Source organism: Xiphophorus hellerii, chromosome 2 (genome assembly GCF_003331165.1).
Source record: "Xiphophorus hellerii strain 12219 chromosome 2, Xiphophorus_hellerii-4.1, whole genome shotgun sequence".
Classification (NCBI taxonomy): Eukaryota; Metazoa; Chordata; class Actinopteri; order Cyprinodontiformes; family Poeciliidae; genus Xiphophorus; species Xiphophorus hellerii.
The window spans coordinates 32,160,047-32,185,826 of record NC_045673.1 but is presented as its reverse complement, the minus strand read 5'-3'; the positions used below and the strand labels follow the sequence as shown (position 1 = coordinate 32,185,826).

The 25,780-nt window shown below is 39.8% G+C and overlaps 2 protein-coding genes across 6 annotated transcripts in view; one reads left to right on the top strand and one right to left on the bottom strand.

Annotated features, from left to right (window-relative positions):
- The window catches only part of LOC116709477 (suppressor of tumorigenicity 7 protein homolog), a 52,693-nt gene extending 50,434 nt beyond the window's left edge, over window positions 1–2,259 (top strand). For all 5 annotated transcript variants that reach the window (XM_032548056.1, XM_032548031.1, XM_032548022.1 and 2 more), the window contains one exon: window positions 1,784–2,259. In XM_032548056.1, the coding sequence (XP_032403947.1) occupies window positions 1,784–1,879 (96 nt within the window). In that variant the 3' untranslated portion in view covers window positions 1,880–2,259. The remainder of the gene's footprint in view (window positions 1–1,783) is intronic.
- A 2,262-nt stretch (window positions 2,260–4,521) lies between these two features.
- On the bottom strand, window positions 4,522–25,111 carry wnt2 (wingless-type MMTV integration site family member 2). Its single transcript, XM_032578131.1, has 5 exons — window positions 24,604–25,111; window positions 22,532–22,752; window positions 18,730–19,007; window positions 18,286–18,550; window positions 4,522–5,635 (listed from the first exon to the last, which is right to left on the bottom strand). Exons 1-5 carry the CDS (start codon window positions 24,684–24,686, stop codon window positions 5,430–5,432), a joined length of 1,053 nt encoding a protein of 350 aa, XP_032434022.1. The 5' UTR covers window positions 24,687–25,111; the 3' UTR covers window positions 4,522–5,429.
- Window positions 25,112–25,780: the final 669 nt, after the last annotated feature.

Sequence of the window (25,780 nt, the reverse complement as noted above, 5' to 3'; positions counted from 1 at the left end):
TCTGAACCAGCAACATCTTCTGGTCACAACTCCACTGGAAGATTTCTCCTTCATATTTTAAGGATATCTGGTTTTTAATCTAATACTTTGATTTGTGAAAAGCAAGCAGTTCCTGGTCCCTGCAGTCATCAAAAGTTTGAAATTTAACCTTACAGTTTTCAAATGGAACAGTGTTTGATTTCTCTAACTTTGTCTTTCTGTTGTTGATTTCCTTTAGGGGACTTCCTTTCTTTCTGCCAAAGTAAAGTCTGAGTTTTGTCCATCTTATGGATGTAGTGAAGGTGGATAAACACAGGATTGGCCTGGCTGTGCAGAACTGTAGATTATCCACTGTGTTCAGACCCAAACATGTCATAATATTGCAGCATGTTGTGTTAATTCCATCTGATTTCCATTTCCATTATTCATCTCTATCCTGATTAAATCAACTTAAACTTGTGCTAAACTTTGGCCTGGATGTGTGTTGGAGCTCAGATCTGCTAAACATGAGGCGTAATGCTGCTGATACAGAAGTGGCGTCATTTTCAGACCCAGTCAGATCTCCCAGGTTGCACTCTTCACACACATGAACACACACCTTCACTTTGAAGTGCTCTTTGAAGAGAGACGCTGAGGTAGACTATCATGGAGATAGTCTGCTGCCAGTCTCCTCTTTACTTATCTACCATCTGATGATGATGGAGCCTCACTGACCTACATGACGTAGTTCTGAAGCTGCCATCACTCCTCAGCTCCCATCGCCTCTGTTCGCTTCCAAAGCAGCTCAAAGTGGAAGCAGAAGGTTTTTGTTTGCTTGATGTGGCAGAATTTTTAACATGGATGTAACTGAATAGCTTGTTTGTGTTTTCCTCTAAGAAAACTAGTTTATTCCAACCAAGTTGTCTATAATGATGATTTGAGCTTCATGCTCATGTGATGTTTCATTTTTACTCTTGGATGTTTTGGAAGGTTTGTGGATCGGTGCAGTGTTGTGCTCTCATCTGCTTGAAGGTGTGAACATGTAATCAAACTCTGATGCGGATCAGAGAAGCGAACGCTGGTCTGCCTAAAGACCTTGGTCTAAGTTCTGGTGCGGTTTGAATGCACATGTACATGCCAAGTGGACCGGAGACAGCACAAGGCATTCTGGGTAAATACAACCAAAGCAAACGTTTGGGTCAGGTGGTAGAGGGAGAAACGGCTTGTGTGGGGTTTTTTTACCAGATGGGGGAAATCCTTCATCATTTGGAGAAGAAAGAAGTTGCTCATGTCGTCTTCAGAGGTTTTTGTGTCTTTTCCCTCGCCTGTGGAACAGCGCCACCACAGGCGAGGAGGGGAACAGAACTAGCCTGTCTGTTGACACTTGATATTTGTGCCAGACTTGCTGACTTGTGACAAATACTTGTTAAACAACAGGATGTCGTCCCACAGTAGTGGGTGACCAAGCTGGTGACAATTATGAGGGACAGGCAGAACAAAAACTACTGAGGCTTTGTTTTCTGCAGCATTTTCAACCATCCAATCAGCACCACCAAACAAGAGAGACTAGCAGAATGAGCAGTTTGGCAAAGATGATTTGGTTTAATCATGTTTTGATGAGCTCAAACCACTGATCTATTTTTCTCACAAATGTACCATGAAATAAACCTACATATTCTACTTAGAAGCATTTCAACAAAAATAAAATCAACATGGATTTCCTTTTTTTTGTGCAGATTCTGATTGAAATGTTAGCTAATCTATCCAGACGCTCCTGAAGAGTTTCAGGGTTTGTGTAACTTTGCGTTTTTCTGCGTTGTTGCAGTTCCTCAGCACGCTGTTTGCTCCTCTGAACTTCATCATGGAGAAGGTGGAGAGCATCCTGCCGTCCAGCCTCTGGCACCAACTCACGCGCATCTGACCCCCAACTCCCCACCCCATCCCGTACGACTCCAACGGAACCCCACCCAGGACCAGCACCAGAGAGCGGACCGGACCGGACCTCCATGCAGACAAACGGCCGAGCAGAAATCCAGAATGCTGTGTTGGACTGGACTGACACGCCTTTGTGCCAACATTACAGAGTTCAAACCAAACTGGAAGCAGATGAGCGGAGCAGGAGGCCCACAGAACAGCCATATCCACCACCGGTTTGGACTTTCTTTGACGTCTTTGCATTTTGGGGGCATTTCAGTTGTTCAAAGCTGTTCTTTTTGTTGTACAAACAGACATGATTAAATCCCATCAATAAAAAAAAGAAGGGAAAAATGTCAATAAAGGACTTTTTGTGTATCTCTGCAAGTCGGTATCGTCAAGGTGTTTTGTCGATGATTTTGGTTCAGCTCTTCAAGAGAAATCATTTCATATTTCAGATTTTACCCATCACATTCTCGCCATGAGGTCAGCGGTGCGTCACTGACCTCCTGGGAGCTGAAACCTCAAACCAGAGGGAATGACTCGGCTCCAAAAGTGAAGAAAGGAGAGGATGTAAAACATCACATGTGTCTGAATGTTTCAACACCAGGAAAACCAGCAAAACAAACTGCAAGACTGGAAGTTGCAGAAACACCTTCAGGGTTCCTGGAACAGCATGGAATTTGGTCTGGAGAAAAGTGATTGTCTTTTCAGACTTAATTCTTATTCTGTAAATGTATTTATCAATTCATCTATCCAATCATTGATCCCATCCAACTATTTGTTCATTTCCATTTGCTTATTCATCTGACTTTTCTTCTATTCACCAAGCCTCCAAGAAGTAGCTCCTATAATGAGTTCAGCAGATGCTCAGTTCCACCAGATGTTTGCTAATTGCTGCTAGCTAGTCTGAAGGAGCACAGTGAGGGAGGGCTGCTCTGTGAGGCAAAAGCTTGGAAACTGCAGCTCAAAGACACGTCTAGGTCCAACCAGGTGTTTATTTACAGCTTAATGGTTGCCATGGAGATAAAGGGTTTCTCAAACATGCATGAAAATATCATGGTAACAGTGCAGGTATGTTTTTGATGATGGAGTAACATAACTTGATATTCCATCATACATTAATTTTATCAATTAAAATCAACTCATAGAAGTTAATTTTTCAAAATGCCGCCCCTTTAAACCAGGAAAGGTACAAATCGTCTTACTGGAACTAGCTTAGGATCACTGAGCTTGGTGTTGGGTTATCTGACTGAACACAGGATCATCACAACATGGTTCTGTTTCAAACAGCTGAAGCCATTTTCAGTCTCACTAGGAAACAGCAGTTGGATCAGAAATGAAAAGCGTTGGCCAGCAAAACGAGGAAGGTCTGCAGCTGGGACTGAGATGAGGAAGTCATGTTGAGTTGCCCATCTTCCCCAAACGCAAATATTGCCACACATTTATTCTGCAATGAAGCGAAGCTGATGTAATAAAGAAACATGTTTGATTGTTGGAGGGTTACAGGAAGTGGTCTGTGGTGAAAAAAGGTCTGGGTTTCAGTTCTGTTCATTTCACTTACTTGGAATGTTAATGCAGTTTGTACATGTGGATAAAATTTTTGTATGAATATTTAATTAATATTAAATACTCTGTTAGTGAAGCTGTCAGGCCTGTAAACTAAGAACATGTAACAGAAGCTGAGATACTTCAGTGATGTATGATCGATTTATTGATGAGGAAATCAGCCTTTAATCTAATGCTGGTCATGTGATCAATCAGAACGAACAGCAGCATGAGCTCAGATATAAAGACCGGTCATGTGGATGTACTGTTCTCAACAGTTTGTTGACGATAACGAGAGGTGGAAGTCTTCATTTTCCTGGGATTTAAAAAACAAAAAAATTGTTAAAGTCACAAGAGTTACAAGAGTTAAAGTCACTTTTAGGATTCCAAGACAGCAACAGATCTCTTCTACAGATCTCATCACCAGTATTCATTATGCTTAAATTTTATCACTTTCCAACTGTAAACTTCAATGTCATTTTAATCACAAAGTTGTGCATAATTCAAAAGTAAGCATAAAAAACCCTAAAGTCTGGAACACACTTTAACCTTCAGTCCATCTGACTTAATGCTGCTTAGAAAAACTTAGATAACACTTTATTTGACAGGTTGTGAATAAGACTGTCATGACACCGTCATAAACATGAGTAAGACTTCGTGAACATTTATGACTGTTGTCATAAAGTGTCATTTGGTAAATCATGACACTTTTAATACAAAGTTGGCATTGTTCAAAATGTTATAAAAATATTACCGATTAAACTTTAGCTTTAATAACATAAAGCTACAGAATTTTTAAAGTTTAATCAGTAATACTTTTATAACAAATTTATGTCAGATCATGATGTCTTGGTTAATTTCAAGTTGTCATAACAAAGACATTTTTGAATAATGTCAACTTTGTATTAAAAGTGTTATGATTTACGCAGCGACACTTTATGACAACAGTCATAAATATTCATGAAGTTCATGACAGGTGTTATGTCATGTTTATGACGGTGTCATGACAGTCTTATTCACAACCCGTCAAATAAAGTGTTACCAAAACTTTTTTCTGCAGCTCCAGCTGTAAATCATTGGCAAGGAGAACAAAATAGGACCATTGTAGCTGTGGAGGAGCTACAGAGACGCACAGCTCAGGTGGGGAATCTGTGCGGATTTCTGTTTAAAGTACGCTCTAGAAATATGACTTTTATGGAAAAATGATGAGAAAAAAACAATTGTTTGAGGGGGGAAAAAAGCCCAAATTTCCCTTTGCAGGGGAAGGTAGAGCTGGTGGGAAGATATATCCATCTGGAAAACGGCTGGAGGGATAAAACCGACATTTAACAGCAGAACAGATAAAATAAAACAGAGGATCTGATGAGACTGAGCTGTAACTGAAGGACAGCTGCTTCCACCAAGTTACTCACAGATAACACACTTTTAAAATACATCTAAAAAAAAATAAGAAAATTGCGCAAAAGTACCATATTTCTTGCCATTCATCTCAGAAAGTGAAAAAGTAATTTAAAAAGATTCACTACACATAAGAATAAATAAAATATTTCAAACTTCTTTTTTTTTTTTTTGCAGTTTTAATAATTATGGCTACAGGTGAAGAACAGATGTTTTAAGCATTATTCTAATTTTCTGAGACACTTTTGGGGTTTTCATTTTCTGCTAGCCATAACTATCAAAATGACAAGAAACAAAGGCTTGGAATAAATCGCTCTAGGTGGTGATTCTATACGAGTTTCACTTTATAAGATGACCGGCAAGAATTTTTTGCATTTTTATGCAATATTCAAATCCCAGCCTCCCAATAAAATACACTGACAATTGTGGTTGTGAAGTAGCTGAACGTGAAAAAGTTGAAATACTTTAGTTTCATCAGTCTGGTCTGCTTCGGGTCGAGGAATGAGACGTTTCTAGCAGAGCAGCAGACAGTGACTGAAGTCTACCTAGAAATATATTAAAAGCTCCGGTTGGCATAAACATGTCCGTCCTGACGGCAGGCGCAGCTCCCATCATGTGTGGGACTTGCAGGTGAACTCGTCCACCAGCTGCTGGCAGTCTCTGCAGCGGACGGCGCAGCACCAGTGGAACTTGCACTCGCACTTGGTGGTGCGGCTGATCCGCGCCGTGTCGTAGCCTCGGCCGCAGCACATCACCTCGCAGCCGTCCGAGCCGCGGGACGCCCGGCTGCAGAGCCGGCCCGCCGTGCCCATCGACCCTGAGGACAAGACCAGACAGAATCTGTCATGAACTGGTGTGATGAAGGGCGGCGAGGCAGACGCAGCAGACCCAGGATGAGATGATTATGGTGATTTAATGGTGAAAATAGGCTCAAACAATATCCAAAGTCCACAAAACCTGGCAGCACAGTTGAGCGGAATGCTAGGGCTCAGCACCTGTAGAAACAGGCTACGTGCATGGACAGGACACATGGACAAGGACCCGACAACACACAGAGACACAGGTGAGACTAAATACACAGGAGGTAATTGGGGAACGAGAAACACCTGGGAGTAATCAAGGGGAAGACAGGACAACACGGAGACTCAGAGACACAGGAAACTCAAAATAAACACACAGAAAAACACGGAACATGACAGAATCCCAACACGTTAGATGGAAACTCATGCAACGGATGTCTGCTTCTTTTGGAAACATGAATCATAATCAATTACAAGGATAAACAGAAGTTGAATCACCATTTCAACTTCATTCAATTAAGATTTCTGATCTTTCTTTCATTTTTCCAGATTCTCTAGTGATTTTTCTCAGTCTTGGGATGACATGTTGTCATCTCTGTCGGGATAAAAATCACTGACCTGAAACAGAATAAACATTCAGAATAAACTCCTGAATGTAGTTTAGGAATGTAGAAAAAAAGAAAAATGAAGTGGAGATTAGTAAATAGATTTAATAAAGATGACATACATGAGACTGATTTACTTTTATATAATTAACAGGTGGATTAAAGATTAAACAGCTTTTTTTCGACTGAACATCCACATTGTTCAGTCAGCATCTTTCAGGAACATTTGCCACAATCACAGGTTATATTTCAACTCAAAATGCAACATTTGGTTTCTTATGCAAATATTAAAAGCACAGCGATTCTACATGAAGTGATGAACTTTAAGACACAAAACAAAAAGCCACAAACGGATCATTTGAATCACTTTTCAGGACATCAGAGCCCAGTGGGGGCGGAGCCTCATGCTTCAGTCAGGACAGTGGAGATGAGATGTGTGTGTGGGTGTGTGCGTGTGGTGCAGGGTGGGTGTATGAGGGGATCAGATGGAAAACAGTGAGACAATGAAGTCCAGACGAAGCAAAGATGAGAGATTGATGACAGGAGCAATCAGGCTGCTCTCACCAACATCATCAGCTGTTCATTTCATATGACGTCCACCAGACACACGTCTCTCCTGACCCCCCCACCCCCCCCCCCACCCCCCCCACCCCACACACACACACATACCCACACACATGATGGCAAGTGTAGTTTCGCTTTGTTTTGAAGTGTGGCTGAAACATCAGTCGGCAAAGTCTTCATTCATGATAAAAACACAAAGATCTGTTTGGTTTATTCTATCTGGTTTATTCATTTCATTTCATATTTCACATTCTGCGGACTGCCAGTCTGAAACAATGAGAGAAAACAAGACAAACAGACTGCAAGCTGTTGAAGCTCCAGACGGCTCCGGTTTTCCGTCACCAAAATAATCTGTTGCAGAAAAGTTGGAAATGTTATCGCCAAAGGAAAACATCTGTGAATATTCCTGTCATATTTCAATGTAAGTCTGCAGCTGATGTCTTCAGAGACTTGGTGAAGAAGAAGTCATATTTTTTATTATTGGGGCCTGCCCATAGCAATGCATAAGGAGAGCAGTACTGACTTGGAAAGCAAGTCAGTACTGCCTCCATGCATTGCATGGCAGGCACCTATTATTCTACACCCAATAGAATGTCTCTTTATTTTTTCTTTATTTATTTATTGGGGCCTGCCATGCAAAGCAATGGCAGGAACCTATTGCTATTCTCCCAATTCTTTATTTTTCATCCGTAACCGTTAATGCGGCTCGTACCGCTGCGTGCACACCTACAAATGAGGTATCAAAACATGCAGAAAATTCACGCCATTGGAGCTATTACTTTTGGTGGGATTCGGGGTTAACATGGCGACATAATTCGCAAAAAACTACGAAAAAACCCCCATTATAAGTCAATGGGAAAAATCCTAGAAATACCCTATTTTTGAGGATTTTCTGTGTCGTCACGAATTCACGTAGAAATGCCATTCAAATTTCATTTTGTAGATACGTCTGTGATCTCTTCGAAAGTGAAGACGGCTCGTCGATACCAATTACGGTTTGTCCACAATTTGTCTCTAAGCGACCCAAAGTTTCTCATTTTTCCTAAAATTAGAGTGCGTCTCTCACTGATTAGAGTGAGAAATCAAGAGAACTTTTTCACCCCAAAATAATTTTGAAATCGCCATCACGCCCACAAATATCGCACGATTGGTATCAAAATCGGTCCTGACATTGATACGCATGTCTGCTCCGGTAAAATGTTTTCGAAATTTATCTAGATCGTACGGTTTTCTGTCACGGTGCTTCAGAGCAAAGTCATGCGACAGGATTTTCTAGGCTGTCTCAGGCTCTGTCACTAACAGTTCACACCTTGGTGAGAAACTTATTTAACATAGCAACGGAACTCAAGAGGCTATTGGCTGCTGATTAGGACTACAAATACGCATCACTGTAGTTCTATCTATAGTGGAAACCTCAGTTGAAACAGATCAGGACTGAACTGGCCTTTAGAACTACTTGCTGCTATGGGCTGTATATAACTGATTTAACTCAGTAACTGTTACACATGGGATTAGTTTGGAACTTTAAAATTAAGCATAATAATAATTTCAAAATAAAAGCTTTGAATATAACAAAAATTCCAAAATAAAAGCCTTGAATATTTTTACATGACGTAATTGCTCTTTTTGGCTTTATTTGACTTTTTCATCCAAAGCACTGTTACACATGGTATTAGTTTGGCCCTTTGAAATGAAGCTTAACAAACATTTCAAAATAAAAGCCTTTAATATTTTTACATCAACTACTTGTGTTTTGAGCATTATATAACTATTTTAACCCAATGACTATTACGCATGGGATTAGTTTGGCCCTTTCAAATGAAGTTTAACAAAACTTCCAAAATAAAAGCCTTGAGAAAATTTTAAATCTTACTGAATGGTGCACGTCCACCTTACTTAACGTTCTTGTGATTCTCCACATGCTATTGATTACGTTGCAGCGTTCTTTAGCATCGATGCTAATTTGTAGCGTGACAACACCGGGCCCAAACCGACGGGCACGCCTTGGCAGGCCCCGGCTAAATTTCTTCCGAAATTTTCTAGTTGGGGCCTGCCATGCAAAGCAATGGCAGGAACCTATTACTATTGTCGGAGAGAAGCGTCTCTTTAATATTCTTTTTTCTTCCGTAACCGTTAATGCGGCTCATACCGCTGGGTGCACACCTACAAATGAGGTATCAAAACGTGCAGAAAATTCACGCCATTGGAGCTATTACTTTTGGTGGGATTTGGGCTTAACGTGGCGACATAATTCGCAAAAAACTACCAAAAAAAACCCATTATAAGTCAATGGGAAAAATCCTAGAAATACCCTATTTTTGAGGATTTGCTGTGTCGTCACAAATTCACCTAGAAATGCCATTCAAATTTCATTTTGTAGATACGTCTGTGATCTCTTCGAAAGTGAAGACGGCTCGTCGATACCAGTTACGGTTTGTCCACAATTTGTCTCTAAGCGACCCAAAGTTTCTCATTTTTGCTCAAATTAGAGTGACAGCCGATCTAGGTTCAGATCTGGGCACAACATTTCTTTCTCTCATCGCTGTTAATGCTGTGAGTGAGGTACAGATATGAATCTCGGGACTATCGCAGAAGACACATTGCCCTCTCATACGCTCCAAACGCTTTTCGAATATGTATTACGGTTCCCGAACAAGAAGGATTTGTTTCCAATGCTTTTTTGTCAGTAAAACGTGTTTGCTCAAACACACAATTGTGTGTTTGAGAGCTCAGAGCTCAGAGCTCACACCCTGCTGAGACCATTATTTACCATAGCAACGGAACTCAAGAGGCTATTGGCTGCTGATTAGGACTACAAATTCGCATCACTGTAGTTCTATCTATCCTCAGTTGAAACAGATCAGGACTGAGAACTGGCCTTTAGAACTACCTGCTGCTATGGGCTGTATATAACTGATTTAACTCAGTAACTGTTACACATGGGATTAGTTTGGAACTTTAAAATTAAGCATACTGAAAATTTCAAAATAAAAGCCTTGAATATTTTACATGACGTAATTGCTCTTTTTGGCCGTATATGACTTTTTCATCCAAAGCACTGTTACACATGGGATTAGTTTGGCCCTTTGAAATGAAGCATACTGAAAATTTCAAAATAAAAGCCTTGAATATTGTTACATCATGTAATTGCTCTTTTTGGCTTTGTATGACTTTTTCATCCAAAGCACTGTTACACATGGGATTAGTTTGGAACTTTAAAATTAAGCATACTGAAAATTTCAAAATAAAAGCCTTGAATATTTTACATGACGTAATTGCTCTTTTTGGCCGTATATGACTTTTTCATCCAAAGCAATGTTACACATGGGATTAGTTCGGAACTTTAAAATGGAGCATAATAATAATTTCAAAATAAAAGCCTTGAATATTTTTACATCATGTAATTGCTGTTTTTGGCTTTGTATGACTTTTTCATCCAAAGCACTGTTACACATGGGATTAGTTTGGCCCTTTGAAATGAAGCATACTGAAAATTTCAAAATAAAAGCCTTGAATATTTTTACATCACGTAATTGCTCTTTTTGGCTTTATTTGACTTTTTCATCCAAAGCACTGTTACACATGGTATTAGTTTGGCCCTTTGAAATGAAGCATACTGAAAATTTCAAAATAAAAGCCTTGAATATTTTTACATCAGCTACTTGTGTTTTGAGCATTATATAACTATTTTAACCCAAGGACTATTACGCATGGGATTAGTTTGGCCCTTTGAAATGAAGTTTAACAAAACTTCCAAAATAAAAGCCTTGACAACATTTTAAATCGTACCGAATGGTGCACGTCCGCCTCGCTTAACGTTCTTGCGGTTCTCCGCGTGCCACTGATTACGTCGCGGCGTTCTTTAGCGTCGACGCCGATTTGTGGCGTGACGATGCCGGGCCCATGCCCGACGGGCGCGCCTTGGCAGGCCCTGGCTAAATTTCTTCCGAAATTTTCTAGTCTTCTTTATTTTTCTTCCGTAACTGTTAATGCGGCTCATACCGCTGCGTGCACACCTACAAATGAGGTATCAAAACGTGCAGAAAATTCACGCCATTGGAGCTATTACTTTTGGTGGGATTCGGGGTTAACGTGGCGACATAATTCGCAAAAAACTACGAAAAAAACCCCATTATAAGTCAATGGGAAAAATCCTAGAAATACCCTATTTTTGAGGATTTTCTGTGTCGTCACGAATTCACATAGAAATGCCATTCAAATTTCATTTTGTAGATACGTCCGTGATCTCTTCGAAAGTGAAGACGGCTCATCGATACCAATTACGGTTTGTCCACAATTTGTCTCTAAGCGACCCAAAGTTTCTCATTTTTCCTAAAATTAGAGTGTGTCTCTGACTGATTGCCCCTCTGCTAGAGTGAGAAATGAAGAGAATTTTTCACCCCAAAATAATTTTGAAATCGCCATCACGCCCACAAATATCGCACGATTGGTATCAAAATCGGTCCTGACATTGATACGCATGTCTGCTCCGGTAAAATGTTTTCGAAATTTATCTAGACCGTGCGGTTTTCTGTCACGGTGCTTCAGAGCAAAGTCATGCGACAGGATTTTCTGAGGCTGTCTGAGGCTCTCTCCCATGTATTTGACTAAAATTTCAGATCTGGGCAAATCATTTCTTTCTCTCATCGCTGTTATTGCTCTGAGTGAGGTAGAGACATGAATCTCGGGACTATCGCAGAAGACACATAGCCCTCTCATACACTTCAAACGGTTTTCGAATATGTATTACGGTTCCCGAACGGAAAGGATTTGTTCCCAATGCTTTTTTTGGGTAAAACTGGCTGGCTCAAACAGAGAATTGTCTGCCCCAGCCTCTCTCACTAACAGCTCACACTTTGCTGAGACAATTATTTACCATAGCAACGGAACTCAAGAGGCTATTGGCTGCTGATTAGGACTACAAATAAGCATCACTGTAGTTCTAACTATAGTGGAACACTCAGTTGAAACAGAGGTTGACTGAACTGGCCTTTAGAACTACTTGCTGCTATGGGGTATATATAACTGATTTAACTCAGTAACTGTTACACATGGGATTAGTTCGGAACTTTAAAATGAAGCATAATAATAATTTCAAAAATAAAAGCCTTGAATATTTTTAAATCAGGTAATTGCTCTGTTGAGCATTATATAACTGATTTTATCCAATGACTGTTATACATGGGATTAGGTTGGCCCTTTGAAATGAAGCTTAACAAAAATTTCAAAAATAAAAGCCTTGAATATTTTTACATCATGTAATTGCTCTTTTTGGCTTTATTTGACTTTTTCATTTAAAGCACTGTTACACATGGTATTAGTTTGGCCCTTTGAAATGAAGCATACTGAAAATTTCAAATTAAAAGCCTTGATAATTTTTACATCAGGTATTTGCTCTTTTGGGCATTATGTGACTTTTTTATCCAAAGCACTTATACACATAGGATTAGATTGGCGCTTTTAAATGAAGCTTAACAAAAATTTCAAAATAAAAGCCTTTAATATTTTTACATCAACTACTTGTGTTTTGAGCATTATATAACTAATTTAACCCAATGACTATTACACATGGGATTAGTTTGGCCCTTTGAAATGAAGTTTGACAAAAATTCCAAAATAAAAGCCTTGACAAATTTTAAATCATACTGAATGGTGCACATCCACCTTACTTAACGTTCTTGTGATTCTCCACATGCTATTGATTACATTGCAGCGTTCTTTAGCATCGATGCTAATTTCTAGCATGACAACGCCGGGCCCAAACCGACGGGCACGCTTTGGCAGGCCCCGGTTAAATTTCTTCAGAAATTTTCTAGTATTTTAGCTACACTTAGCATTGATGCTAATTTTTAGCATAAGAACGCTGTGTCTAAACCAACCGGCACACTTTGGCAGGCCCTGGTTAAATTTCTTCAGGAATTTTCTAATTTCACCTTTACAGCCGCTGTAGTTTCTGAACGTTCAATAAACGACAAGCTTGGACTAATTCCTTTGTTTATCTGTGAGTCATTCACAACAAACATCAAATGGGACAAATATATTTCATTAAGTAACAAATGATAATTATATGAAATTAAATTAATTGTCTATTAATTGTCTATTAATAAACAAAAAATTAGTTTGGTGTTCTCTGGCATCTTGTTTTGAGCTCAGAGTCTGAAAGGCTTTTCCTCTTTCAAATATGCTATTTATTTCTGTCTCTTATTTAGTGGAAATATTGATGTTCATGAAACTTTCTCCAAAATAATAACCTTTTTCAACCTTTAGAGGTCCACTGTTGAAAATGAGGAGTTGACATTAAATGATATTGAAATAAATTCCAGTCCATCATCTGTTTTGAGGTGATTCCTCTGGATCCTGTTGGAGGAAAAATATCCCAACTTCATATGTTGTGCTTTTATCTTAACAGAGCTCTTTGGTTCCTCCTATCAGTCTGTAGCTTCTCATATTTCAGTCATCAAACCAAAGTTCAGATCTACCATAACTGACTGACACCTGCTGGCCTCAGGTTTGCAACCAGCTTCTGAAACCCGTAACCTCCTCCTAGTGTCAGAATCTCACTGAGGAAGAAACTGTATTAGACTTTCTATCACTTTAATATTTCTGCTATAACTGATGGATATTTGCATATAAAATAAGTAAATAGAGTTTAATTTACAATTTTTATATCTTTGTGTCGTGAGGTAGATCTCAGCTGGTTGGTGAGAGAAAAAGTAGATCTTGGTCTCAAAAAGTTTGGGCACCCCTGGTCCGGAGTGTTTTACACAGCAGAACCAGAGTTCTGCTTGAGGCAGATGATACTGTGATGTCTGAATCCTGATTGTTAATGAAGAGGAGTGTGTTCAGGCTGACTCCTATATAAATAAAGTTGAAAAAAATAAATTCCAAAGTGGCTTAAGACACGAACTTCAAACCATGTTGTGGAATTTGCTGGTGTTTACCTTCTGCTTTGGGTTGGTGTGTTGATGGTCTCTGCGCCTGTTCGTTCCCTGGGCAGGTATTATGTCTGGACATGACCAGACGCCCCGCCCTGCTCTGGCAGCGGGCCCCTCCGCCCCCCCGCCCATTATCCGTGGTATGCCGCGCCGCTCGGGGTGACATCACGGCCAGCATCTACCTCAGGGTCCTTGCTCTCCCTGTGTCTGCTTATTGAATTAAGATGAGGGGGCGCCGAGAGATGAGTTTAGCACCTGAGCCTTGCTGGAGCTGAGGGAAATTGATTTCACACTCTGAGGGGCCGTTTCACCATCTCTCTGGGCCGCGGTTTGTTCCTTGAAGTGTCTGAGAAAATGATTGAATGATCACCAGTTTGTGTTTCTTTGAGAGAGTATTCAAAGTGTGAAGGAAGAATTACTCAAACTATGTTTTAAACTTGATAACAGAGTACATACATGAGCTTAGAGTACATACATGTGTTTATGTTAGCATAATCCTGCATGCATGTCCACGGACCATGAAGCATCCATGTCTGTTGTAAAAAATAAAAAATGACCAATGAGATCCCAGGTTCCTCCTGGGTTCCTGTTAAAGGGCCACATATTCAACCGTGAACCAAACTACCCTAAACATCTGTGATGAACCCTCCTGCTGTGATACTTGTTGTTATTTTGATACAGAGACTTAAAAATATAAATGTAGGTGATGAAAGACCCACTAAGTTTAGTATTTTTATCAGTTCTTATCAGTGAATGTTTCATCTTTTTGCTCTTTAAAGTGTAACTAGTAACTGTAACTAAAGCATAAACCCTCCCCTGGGAAATTCTGAAAAATTCCACCAAAGTGGGCAGAGCCAAGAGGGATGAATGAGGTGTGATCAGGATTACCAACTTATCCACTTTGTCACTATGTTTAGTGACTTCTCAGACACCTCTAGTGACTTTAAAGAAGACAAACTTTTCCTGTATTATCAGAGACTTTTAAGGTGACAACACTCTGCAGCGCCGCTGCGTCGCCAATAGAGCCGAGGAGAGCCGTTCAACTCCACGACCACATTGGAGACAAATCACACATTTGCAAAGCTGATCAACGCTCGCCTTGGTATTCCTACTCCTGACTCGCCAAGAGGGGGCGTGTGTCTGAGAGAAATAGTTTTATACCTGAACATGATGTGACAAAGTTGTACCAATAGGAACATTTCATAAAATTTCACACACAGAAACAGAAATATATAACCCCAAATAACCTATTTAGACATCAATATTAAGAAAAAGTTGATTTGGGGTTTAGATCGAAAAGACTAGCAAGGTAATATTAGCTTGTTCATCATTTGGACTAATCGTCTAGTCGTCTGATTACCTGCTGCAGCTTTAATATAATACACACCATTAATATAAAGTACAACTGGTGAAGCTAAAAGCAGCAGTTTTCATCCCTCAGACAAAAAAATAAATAACAGCAAAAGCACAAGAACAAGTGTAAATAATCTAAGTAGAGCAAAATTACTATCTTTTTATAGTTAAAACTTGGTTGAATTGTTTGCAGACAGCATTCCTGCAGCATTACTCTGGCACAGAAAACAGGACCAAACAGCATGAATTAGCACTATAGAGGGTACAGTCTAAAACTTCGGTAAAAACAGTGAAAAGTTTGGTAATCTGTAAATTAGGATGTACATATCATCTATCTTGGTGGAATGCATTATCAATATTTTATAGTGTGTCTGGGAGAAAGGAAAGGATTGTCTTACAAAGATGAGAGATTTAAAAAATGAAACTAGTTTATATATAAAGGTCGCCTGTTACAGTTAAATAAGTGAAGCTGCAGAAGATTTTCAACTGAGATGACTGAAACACGAAACAGACGAAGTTCAGGGAATAAGAAATGCTTCGGTCCCACAAGGTTCAGGGTAGGAAAACGTAAAGGTGCTGTCTCCTGGACAAACAGTCCGCTTCTCCATGCACCCCGGTAACAAAAGTGTGAGATTTTTTTTTTGTTTTAATTGTTTGTTTGTTTTTATTGATCTTTGAGCAGCACTTTGAGCTGCTTTTAGTATAAAGGGTGGTTTATAAATAAAATTGACTGATTGATTGATAATAATTACTAATGTCCTTATTTTAATAATGAGGTGACCAATATTGTTGAATATCTCCCACACTGCAAAAAGTACAAAAATAAAATGTCATAACAATATCCTTATGAAAAAATTCAATATTTTTTGTCACTCATAATGATAACATAATATGTTTGAATATTGAGAAAAAGTTCAATATTGGGAACTCGTGGTGTCACACTCTAATCAGGTAATTAACTCTAAACACCTGCAGCCTCTGAACCACTCAGTCTGGGTCAGTGGGACAGTCATGAGGAAGACTGATGACAGAAGGTCGTTGCTAAGCATCAGCACAGAGCGCTGTATCTGAGGTCATTCATGACTGGTCAAAAGTTTTACTTTAGGGTCAGGACGGATTTTTTCAAACAAATGCATGGAAGAACAGAGCAAAAATCAAAATTGGAAAACAAAAGAATGAGTATTGATGCAGTTTAAAGTTTTGTTAGGGTTTGAGTGCCATTATAGAATGGCACTAAGCAAATTAAACTTCATCTATGCTTCTGTGTGATGCAAACTACTCCAATAAGCTGATCTTAACCTCCCTTGCAAACCAAAATCAGTGTGTTTGTGTGTGTGTTTCATGTTGAGATGATTTATAAAGGTGTGGTATTCTAGAGTTTCAGCCCACAGATGTGTGTAACGGCTCTTAAACTGGCAGACACCTGATTGTCACGGATCATCGGTTGCACGACAAGCAGCCACTCCTTCTGGAAGACACACACTCACACACTCACTGCCCTGTCATCTGCCTGCTTTCTAACCCGAGTTTTAAACACAAATGTTTTCGTTCTCACACTGTCTCTTGTCTCAGCCATGAAAAGGCCCACATCAAAGTAACCTAGTCTTTCCTAACAACAGCAGTGTTTTTGGTTACTGTACAATCAGTCAGTTATCTGGTGAAGAGAAAGACTGGAAGAACAAGGCAGGAACTGATTGTGAAAGACTTGAGGGCAAAAGAAATTGAGGGTATTTCCATTTTGGTTTTCAACGATTGATTCTATGTGGTCATCCGCTGACATTATCTAAGCCCTGCCCTCTGAGAACAGAGAGACACATTTTTTTTCTTTTGGAAAGTTCACTCTATGACCCTCTTGAGCTAATCCACTTGAAATTGAGTCATTTAAGAGATAACAAGTTGGCCTGCTTGGTTTCCAACACAGAGACCTTTAGCAGGGTGTGTGGCTGTCGGACGTAGCGAGGTCTGATGTCACGCCTCAGTCTTATGTTTGACTGAAATTTGAACGGAAATAATCATATTTGCCCCAAACTGAACATGGTGGGTAGCAATTCAACCCCCAAAAGGTATTTATGCAAATCTTTGGTGGCAAAATCGCGTCACTGCATCCAAACAACAAGCTGTGTTTTAGCCAAGGAATTTGAAATTTGATGCACACGCCTATTGAACAGAAAAAACTCAGAGTTATGATCAAATTCTTGCTGGAAGTTGGCCACTTTGGATCAGTTTGTGTCTTTTACTTACAAACTGAGCAAACTCCTTCTACGGCTTTCCTCAGATTTCAAAATGAGTCAGAATAGGGTTGAGGCAATGAAGGTCACAAGTTATGAAAAGCTTTTTGCTGCACGTGGAGGTCGCCAAGCAGGAAAATCTGATTTCTCAAAATAAAAAGATGAATACGCAAGAATTTTCTCACACCAGGTCAAGCCTGTACCAGATTTTCTGGATATCATCCCAGACCAGCATTAAACATATTTATATAATCACTTGCTGACATCACTTCAGCCCTGCCCACTTAGACAGGAAAGTTGTATGTTTTTTCATCCTCCTCATTAAATTTTTAAGCTCTTCTTTGCCTAGTGGTTCGCTGCCTCTGATGACACAGAACAAGGGTGATGTTGAATTCTACTCTGAGAAGTGACTACTGGATATAAACAATGTTCATCTACGTACAAACAGGCCAATTGGTCAGTGGAATTTGAATTTTAAAAGCTGTTTTTCCCTAAAGCATCATCATCTCCACAGATTTTTCAGTGCACCATTACAGAACAGATTGGGAAGGTAGTTTGATGCCATCAATTTGAAGAAGAAATTCACAGGATTCAGTGGTACACTGCGTGTTCTGAAGGTTGACTCTTTAGAACACTATGTATAACAACAGAAGACAATTTCAAATGATGGATTCTGGATCGTACCTGAAGTGCTTGATAACCCATTGCCATGAAACAGGAAGTGACACTAACTCATAGCAGGAAGGTCTAACATGAGCCAAAAGGTTAAGACTTCCCACCATCCCTGAGCTAGATACATGTGGGAATGATGTGCCTTACTGATGGCAATGAGGTGGTTAAAAGTTCATGAAATAGGTAATTGGTGGAAGTTCTCAGATGCAAACTGTTTTTTAAATAGAGGAGGATGTATTTATGCATTCTATTTTGGCTGTGTTTTATTTAGGAGCATGAACATGACCTGACGAACAGATTAAGCCCTTACCTGACTGAGGGTCCCGTATACAGTAGTCTGGTGAGTCTTCCAGGTAGACCAGATCATTTTTGCTAGGACGTTTGAGGTGTGTGTGCGCGGCTGTAAAGCCAGTTCCATACTGATTGACTGCGACCTGCACAGCGCCATTGTATCTCCTCCTCAGGTGGTCACCAGTGCGTCGGAAGTCGGCCATAGCCTGCCAGCAGGTACGGATGCTGCACGAGCCACTGACACCATGGCATTTACACTGTAAAGTCATGAAGCGCTTCACTGCCTGTGAGGAGATAAGAAGCGAGGTTCATTTACAGATGTCTAGAAAATAGCTTTTAGTATTCCCCTTTCTAGACAGTTTTCAAAATAATGAGAAAGAAAATCCAGAAGAAGAAAATCAACGCATCATCCGATTGCTTTATTGCTGAGCTGAGTCATTTCTATGTGTACCCTCTCCCATACCTTCCTGCCAGCTCTGTTGTTGTGCAGGTTCATGAGCGCTCGGGCATCCCTCTCCTTCCTCTCTTTGGCATCCACAAAGATTTGACTGAAGTGAATGGCGTGCTCCACATGATCGCTGCAGCCTCCCCAGTCGAAGGAGCCCTTGGAGTCCTGCGATGAGCCCTTCTTGGTGGGGTCACAGGAACAGTTGTCCAGGTCGCCCTGGCTGCAAGCTCGGGCCAAAGTATACACCACTCCTGCAGAGGAGATGGCGTACACAAAGGCAACTTCTTGGCTGCCTAGAAGTAGACAATTATGATGGGGCAAAGTCTGTTACTTTGTACCAAAAACATGTATTTGTGTAGGAGTACGTTCTTCAGGGAACAGCTCAGATTTGAAGATTGACAGCATGTCTTTACATTGACTGATGGGTCCAGGTTACTGTTTTTATTGTTTTGGTTCACAAAACAATAAAAAAAGAATTGTTTTTTTCTTGTAGTTAGTAACCAATCTTGCCAAGTTCCTGTTATTTTCTACATGTCCCAACACAAGTCTGCTGATTTCAGAATCATACCATGACAATCAGAACTGTCCCTTAACTGTTTGGCTACTGATGAAACCTCGCTGTTGTTTTTTTGCCAGAAGCTTTCATGCTAAGTTACCGAGCATGAAACAGAAAAAGGAAAAGCTTCATCTCTTTCCAACAACTTAGGGTTATGAGCAATGCCCTCATGTGGAGCCCTCATCTCCTCCACATGCACAGTAACCAAAGAGAGATGTGGGCAAGATCTGAGAAAAGGAGAGCTCCATTTCTTCATTTCATTTCTGCTATGAAACCACCATGTCTGGTAAAGTCAGCTGAACATATAAGGAGCAAAAATGTATTTATTAATGAAATGTTGAGTGATTATCAGAAGCAAATATTTGACCTGCAGTGGGCAAGAGATGTTTTGATATGAAAAATCTTGACTTTTGGTACAGCTCTTATTTGCCCAATGGTTAGCTGGAAAATGTATCTCTTATTTAAAGAGGCTCAGAGAACCATCCTCTTTAAATAAGAAATGTACTGATCATCTCTCGGCAGGACTCCACATAAAAAAAATCCGAAATATTTCTCTTAGTACCTGTTTTTTTTGCCAGATAATACCGTAATTCTTGGCTATGAAATTGCATATTTAGTGAAGTATTTTTATATTTTATGTGAAGGAAGTGTCAAAATGCTTAAATCTCTTATATAATTACATTTTATATAACTTTCTGAAAATAGTTGATTTTGGTTCTCACTCTATTTTGGATAGCTCAGTCAAAATATGATATTTGACAAATTATGGCTCCTGAGCAAACCACAATAAATCTGACCAACCGCAAGTTGGTAGTTATTACATATTGGAGTGATAAACACATATTTCCTTAAGGTACAACATGATAAGAGTAAAGAAAATTACCTTAATTTCTCAAGTGTTCAAATGATATGAATGTTTGCAGTGCATGAACTGATAAAAAACATCACGAATGTGGCTGTATGTATGTAAAAAAAAAAAGAGCTATATAAATATATATATATTTTTAATAAAAGTTACTATACAGCTTTAAATCAAGGCCAAAACCCCACCTGTTTAAAGTTGCCTTTGATTCATAATAACTGGAACAGTGATCAATATATTTCATGTACATTTTCTTTCATTTGACAAAATTTCAGTTTCATGATTGGTTGTTATATAAAGCACTTTGAACTTCCTTGTTAATGATATATGCTATACCAATAAATTTGACTTGAAGCTACATTACTGACATTTCCAGAAGGCATAAGCATTTACAAAAACACAAAAAATTACATGACAGTCTTCAAATCTGAAACTGCATATAGAAAGAAAAATTATGTTTAAAACAAGCTCAAGTGTTACCTGGGAAAGGTAACTAATATAAACAGAGGTGGGTTTGCGTGTGTGTGTGCGCGCGCATGCGTGTGGGGGTGTGCGTGTGTGTGTGTAGCAGCTCACTTAGGTGTGTCTAATGGGGTGAATGAGGAGAACAGTGAGAGAACACGTTGCTGCAGAGGGAAATCTCCTGTGTAATTGTTTGAAATTAGCCTTCTGACATTGACAATAAGGAGCTTCTGGAGGGGCCTCTGTGTGCCATGATAATGCTTTGTGACACGGTCGGGGCCCGGGTGGGAGGTCCAAATGCCACACGGCTGATTAGAGGCCCCCCGACATGAAACAGACTAAGATGAAGGATCCACCTCACAGGTTAAATCTCAGGGCATGGGAGAGGAACACCAGGCCGTCAGGTTCTGATGATCCTTCCTTCTGCTCCAGAAGAGGGAAAATAAGATCCGGACCAGCTCCAACATGCCCCCCGCTGAAAACAGCACCACAGTTTTAGTGGCTGAGATGTGCAATCACACGTTTCACTTGACAAGATGCTTCTGTAACATCAGTTACAGGGAATGACAGGCGAGCTCTCTGCTTGGTAATCACTTTAGTCCCTAATGCCGCTTCACCTCTCACTGACAGTCAGAACCAACCTTTTTATGTTAGCTCTCGTCTTTTAAAGCTGCCAATAAATCATTTGTAGTTGCCAACAAATCGTCGGAGAAGATAAACACCGCTGATGACCAGCAGTGACTCTTCAAAAGGCTGGGATTATGATAGCTTGCCATCCCTCAACTGAATGGGCTGAGAGGAGATTAATTACTGAAGATAGCTGAATTAATCTAAGGATATCAGTGGGAACATTTGAGGTGTTGCAGGTTTTGCAATCATATTGTTATTATTATTATTTTAAAAATAAAAAATAGAAACATGTACTCATTTCCAATGAGCACCTATAGCCTGGAGGGGCAGTATTATGCGCTTTCCAGACACATATCGGCATTTTATAGCGCAGCCAAGCAACTATGTTACCTTCATTTGTTTACAATGGCGATATACTGTAGATCATTACTTAAAAGAAATTTCACCTTGTAATGTAACACCTTGGAATAGGGCCTCTGTCTCTTTAAAAACTCCTGAAACTCCACCTTCAGGAAGTCATCCCAACATGACTCCTCTATTAACCTTTTAACAAGGTTTTTACCAGCGTTGCTCTGAGAAGTAGCTCCTATAATGAGCTCAGCAGATGCACAGTTCTACCAGGTGTTTGCTAATTGCTGCTGGCTAGTCTGAAGGAGTGCTCTGTGAGGTGGAAGCTTGGAAACCTGCAAACTGCATCTCTGAGAAGGCGGGGTTAGGTCCGCCCAGATGTTTTCAATAACTGAATGGTTGCTTTGACAGATTAACTGATTTCTCAAACATGCATGAAGAATCAAAGCAGCACTTCAGGTATGTTTTTGATACAGAAACAAACCTGGAGAATAGCATTATAACATGATGTAAGGAGAAAAAAAGTTAATTTCATGTAATATTGCCCCCTTAAAGAGTATCATTTATGATCAAATCAGGAGCTGATGAATGTCTGCTCTCTCTGCTCAACAGTTTTATCACATCTGGGAACTGCAGGACAAATTTACCACAGTAAGGACTGCAGCAGTACAACAAGTACCTCAGAGAAACCGCTTGTCTGCACTGATGTAATGAATGTATGTTTGTAAAGAGAGGAGAGGTACAGAATGTGATCCAACTGCCGCAGAAAGAAAACAACATGTCTACAAGATATTTCATTTCAGCGGACGTAGATTTAGCTGAGCTCTTGAAAGAATGACCGTTTGTTTGAAATTGTTTTCACATTTACTTTAAGGGCCTTCATAAGTCATGAGAAGAGCATCTATCCAGGCCAACCCATCGGTGGTTGGGGTAAGCACAGGGTTCCAGTTTCTACTCACCGCGTAGCAGCAGACGGCCAAACAAGTTGTGGTCCCTGGCTGTTGTGTTGCAGTTCCAGCGGTGGTTGCGGAACTGGTGCTGGCACTCAGAGATCCACTCCTTCATCCCGGCCCCAATGGCCTGCATCACCTTGGGGTGCTGGCGGCAGAGTTGGCGCTGTTTGTTCACCAAGCCGGGGATGTTGTCGCACATCACCTGGGAGCCCAGGGTGCCCATGTACCTACATGGTGAGGAACAGGGAACAAATATTTAAACACATGGCACTCAGCTTTGTAGAGGCAAACATCTAAACATTTAAGTCATGCTTTCATTTAAAAATGCACAATTTAAATGACAGGCTAATTTAAATGACTAATGCTTTCTTTAAAAAAACATATATTTTGATAATGTATACTGTATGTGGTTTAGTTGAACAATTTAGTTCGATTTTAAACTACATCAGATTGTCATAAAATTACAAATAGCCCAACATGGAATGAGTTAATTGGAAACTCAAGATGAGATTCTTTAGGAAACAGTTTATCAAATCTAAGCGTGATAAAACTAAAACTGATTTATGTTGGAGGGATTGCAAGCAAACTGGTGACCATTTACATATTTTCCAGGATTGTCCAACTTTAGATCTCCTTATAATGCCAAAATAAACATCAAGTCTGAAAACATGAAACTGTTAACCGAATGTTCTGCTCTGTGTATTTTATAGTGTTGAATCCTCATACATATAGAGGAGCTGTTAGTTGGTTGCTATGGCAACGAGTCTGCGTGTAGCTAGCCGACACGGAAAGTGAGAAAAAGACGACTAGAGTGGTTTTGAGTTGTTCTTAAACGTTTTTTTCTGCGTTATTTTCCCTTTGCTGTGTTGCACTGTAAAAATGAAAAACTACCTACATCCCCAGGTTCCATTTAGTTCACTGAATCGTTCTACCGCGGCTACGGATGGCAAAGAAAAGAATCGTCCTTTTGTCTTCCAGCGCATTCGCGAAATTTCTGGACGAAAACAGTAACATGAAACAGTCTAAATGGTATCCGCTGATGAATGCTGGATGTCAGATCATCGAGCCAAAGTTCTGAAAACTTATATCTTCTCATGGTGAGATCCTGTGATTAGTTATCATTTTTATACAGATTTTAGTTAAACGAACTTAAAACAAGAAGTGAGCATCAATGGAAAATTAAAAATATTTTGAAAGGTGATGAAAAATGTACTACCCTTTACTATCGCACGGAAACCATGAAAATCTTACTCTCTCTAAGGAGAAATTTGAACCATATCGTCACATTCCTAAATAAATGGCCCGAGTCATTTTTTTCTGAAGTAATTTTGGTTTAAAAAAGAAGAAGAAGAAAAAAAGAAATTAGCACTTTACTTTTGGAAGAAAGGAAGGTGACGATGTTCACGTTTTACCTGCACTCAGCTTAAAATGTTCAATCTTGAGTTGATGCCTTTGGGTGGATTGGGATTTTAAAAAAAAGTTCAAATACTCCAAATCTGTTTAACTCTTTGCTCAAGGCACTACTTCAAACACTTTTAATGGAAAGAAGGTTTTTCCTTTAAAAAAAAAAAGTTTGCGTGATGGAAAACCAAATTATTGCTAAGTTTCATTTGAAAGTGAACTTCTGTGCTCCTTTAACTGACCACTTGGTTGAACTATTTTCCATCTTAATTTGATATATTTATTTTTATTCATTCCTTACTTTTTCAATATTTGTTCTTACTGCATTGTAAGAAAAGAATTAGATCAAGCTACATTATTTAAATTTTAAATCTTAAAAGCACTCAGCTGTGTTAATATTTAAAACGATAAAAACGGGAATTTGGACACAGATACCTTACAAATATTAATTAAGGAATCGTGCAAAAATAACAAATGCACAGATATTAAATTGGACTGGAAAGCCTGAAAACTTATCTTGTACAATATTCAATGTAGAAAACACTGCAAAAGCATACATGTATACCAAATTTCTAAGAGGAAACCTTCATTAGAAGTTAGAATAGATTACTGAGGGGAATTTTGCGATGTTAAACAGTAATAAAATAAAACAGACACTAATACAGAGCGACACTCACCACCAGGACGCATCGACCTTGGCCGTCAGCCAGCAGGTTGTTACCGATAGAAAAAAACATATTCCACTTGGCAAAAAGTTCATATTAAGCAGAATTTGGTTCTTTATGGATCTGCACGGAACATTTCCATGGATGGGAGAAACATATGAAAATAGATATAGGCTATATAATGATAAAAAATAAAATAAAATAAATCGGTGGGTCAACAAATCAAGTATGATAAAGTACAGAGAAGTGAGAGCAAATGCGATCTGCGGGTAAAAGCCATGGGGGATCTGCCGGAGGAAGGCTCCGCAGAGCGTCTTATAGCCCCGCAGATCCTCACACAGGTGATGAGATATACTTTTACACAAGGGGTGGACAGGCTGCCGCTTCAGGAATGAAGGGAAGAAATGAGATGTCTCGGCGTATCTGTTCGGGCTGGTTTGACACCAGACAGGTTTTGGCTCGGGTCCAGACCCGGAGCTCCGGGTTCCCTGCCACCAGCTGATGCGCCTCCCTCAGTCCAACGGCACCGGAGCAGGATTTGATCCTGTGCGCTCAGAGAACCGAAGCAAAACAAAAAAAAAGTCTGTCGCGATCCTCGAGAAATGCGAATAAATCTTAATGGAGAGAGGAAGGACGGAGATTCCAGAAGTCAGCAGAAAATGACTGGACGGTTCGTCTTAACGCACTATATAATCTGATACTTTGGTGAAGATGACGCACAGGTGTCAAATACTCTCCATTCCCAAAGAATGACGCACACTTAATTTCCAGTTATTTACAACCTCATCCTTCTCCAACTCAGAACTGGCAGGTTTTGTTGCATTGTATTTATTTCTTTTAAATCAAACACTCTGGTTCTCCCACAGCAACACCTAAAGGTGACGTGTCCATCTCAACTGGATTATTTATGGGCGTCTTTTTGAAGTCTCCAGGGGAAATCTGTAAGCCAGTGTCACTCGGTATTTCCTCCGACTTTGATCAGGCCCGAGTGTATGTGGAGATCCCGGGACCCACACCAGACCAGATTAACGGGGAAATTGGATTTTGCACATGATCTCCGTGGAAGAAAAGCAGGAACCCCCCCCCCAAAAAACCCGACAAGTCAAAGGCTTGGCACAGTTAAGAGCTCTACTTTGATTTTGCAGTAGCCGTGATGTGTCACAAAACTCTGCTTTCATTAAAGCATTCA

Excerpts from the sequence above, each read along its gene's own strand:
- wnt2 (XM_032578131.1), bottom strand. The coding sequence starts at position 24,686 with ATGAACTTTTTGCCAAGTGGAATATGTTTTTTTCTATCGGTAACAACC. Across the intron at positions 22,753-24,603 it reads AAGGTCGATGCGTCCTGGTG|GTACATGGGCACCCTGGGCT; the intron begins GTGAGTGTCGCT and ends CTCACCATGTAG. Across the intron at positions 18,551-18,729 it reads ACAACAGAGCTGGCAGGAAG|GCAGTGAAGCGCTTCATGAC; the intron begins GTATGGGAGAGG and ends ATCTCCTCACAG.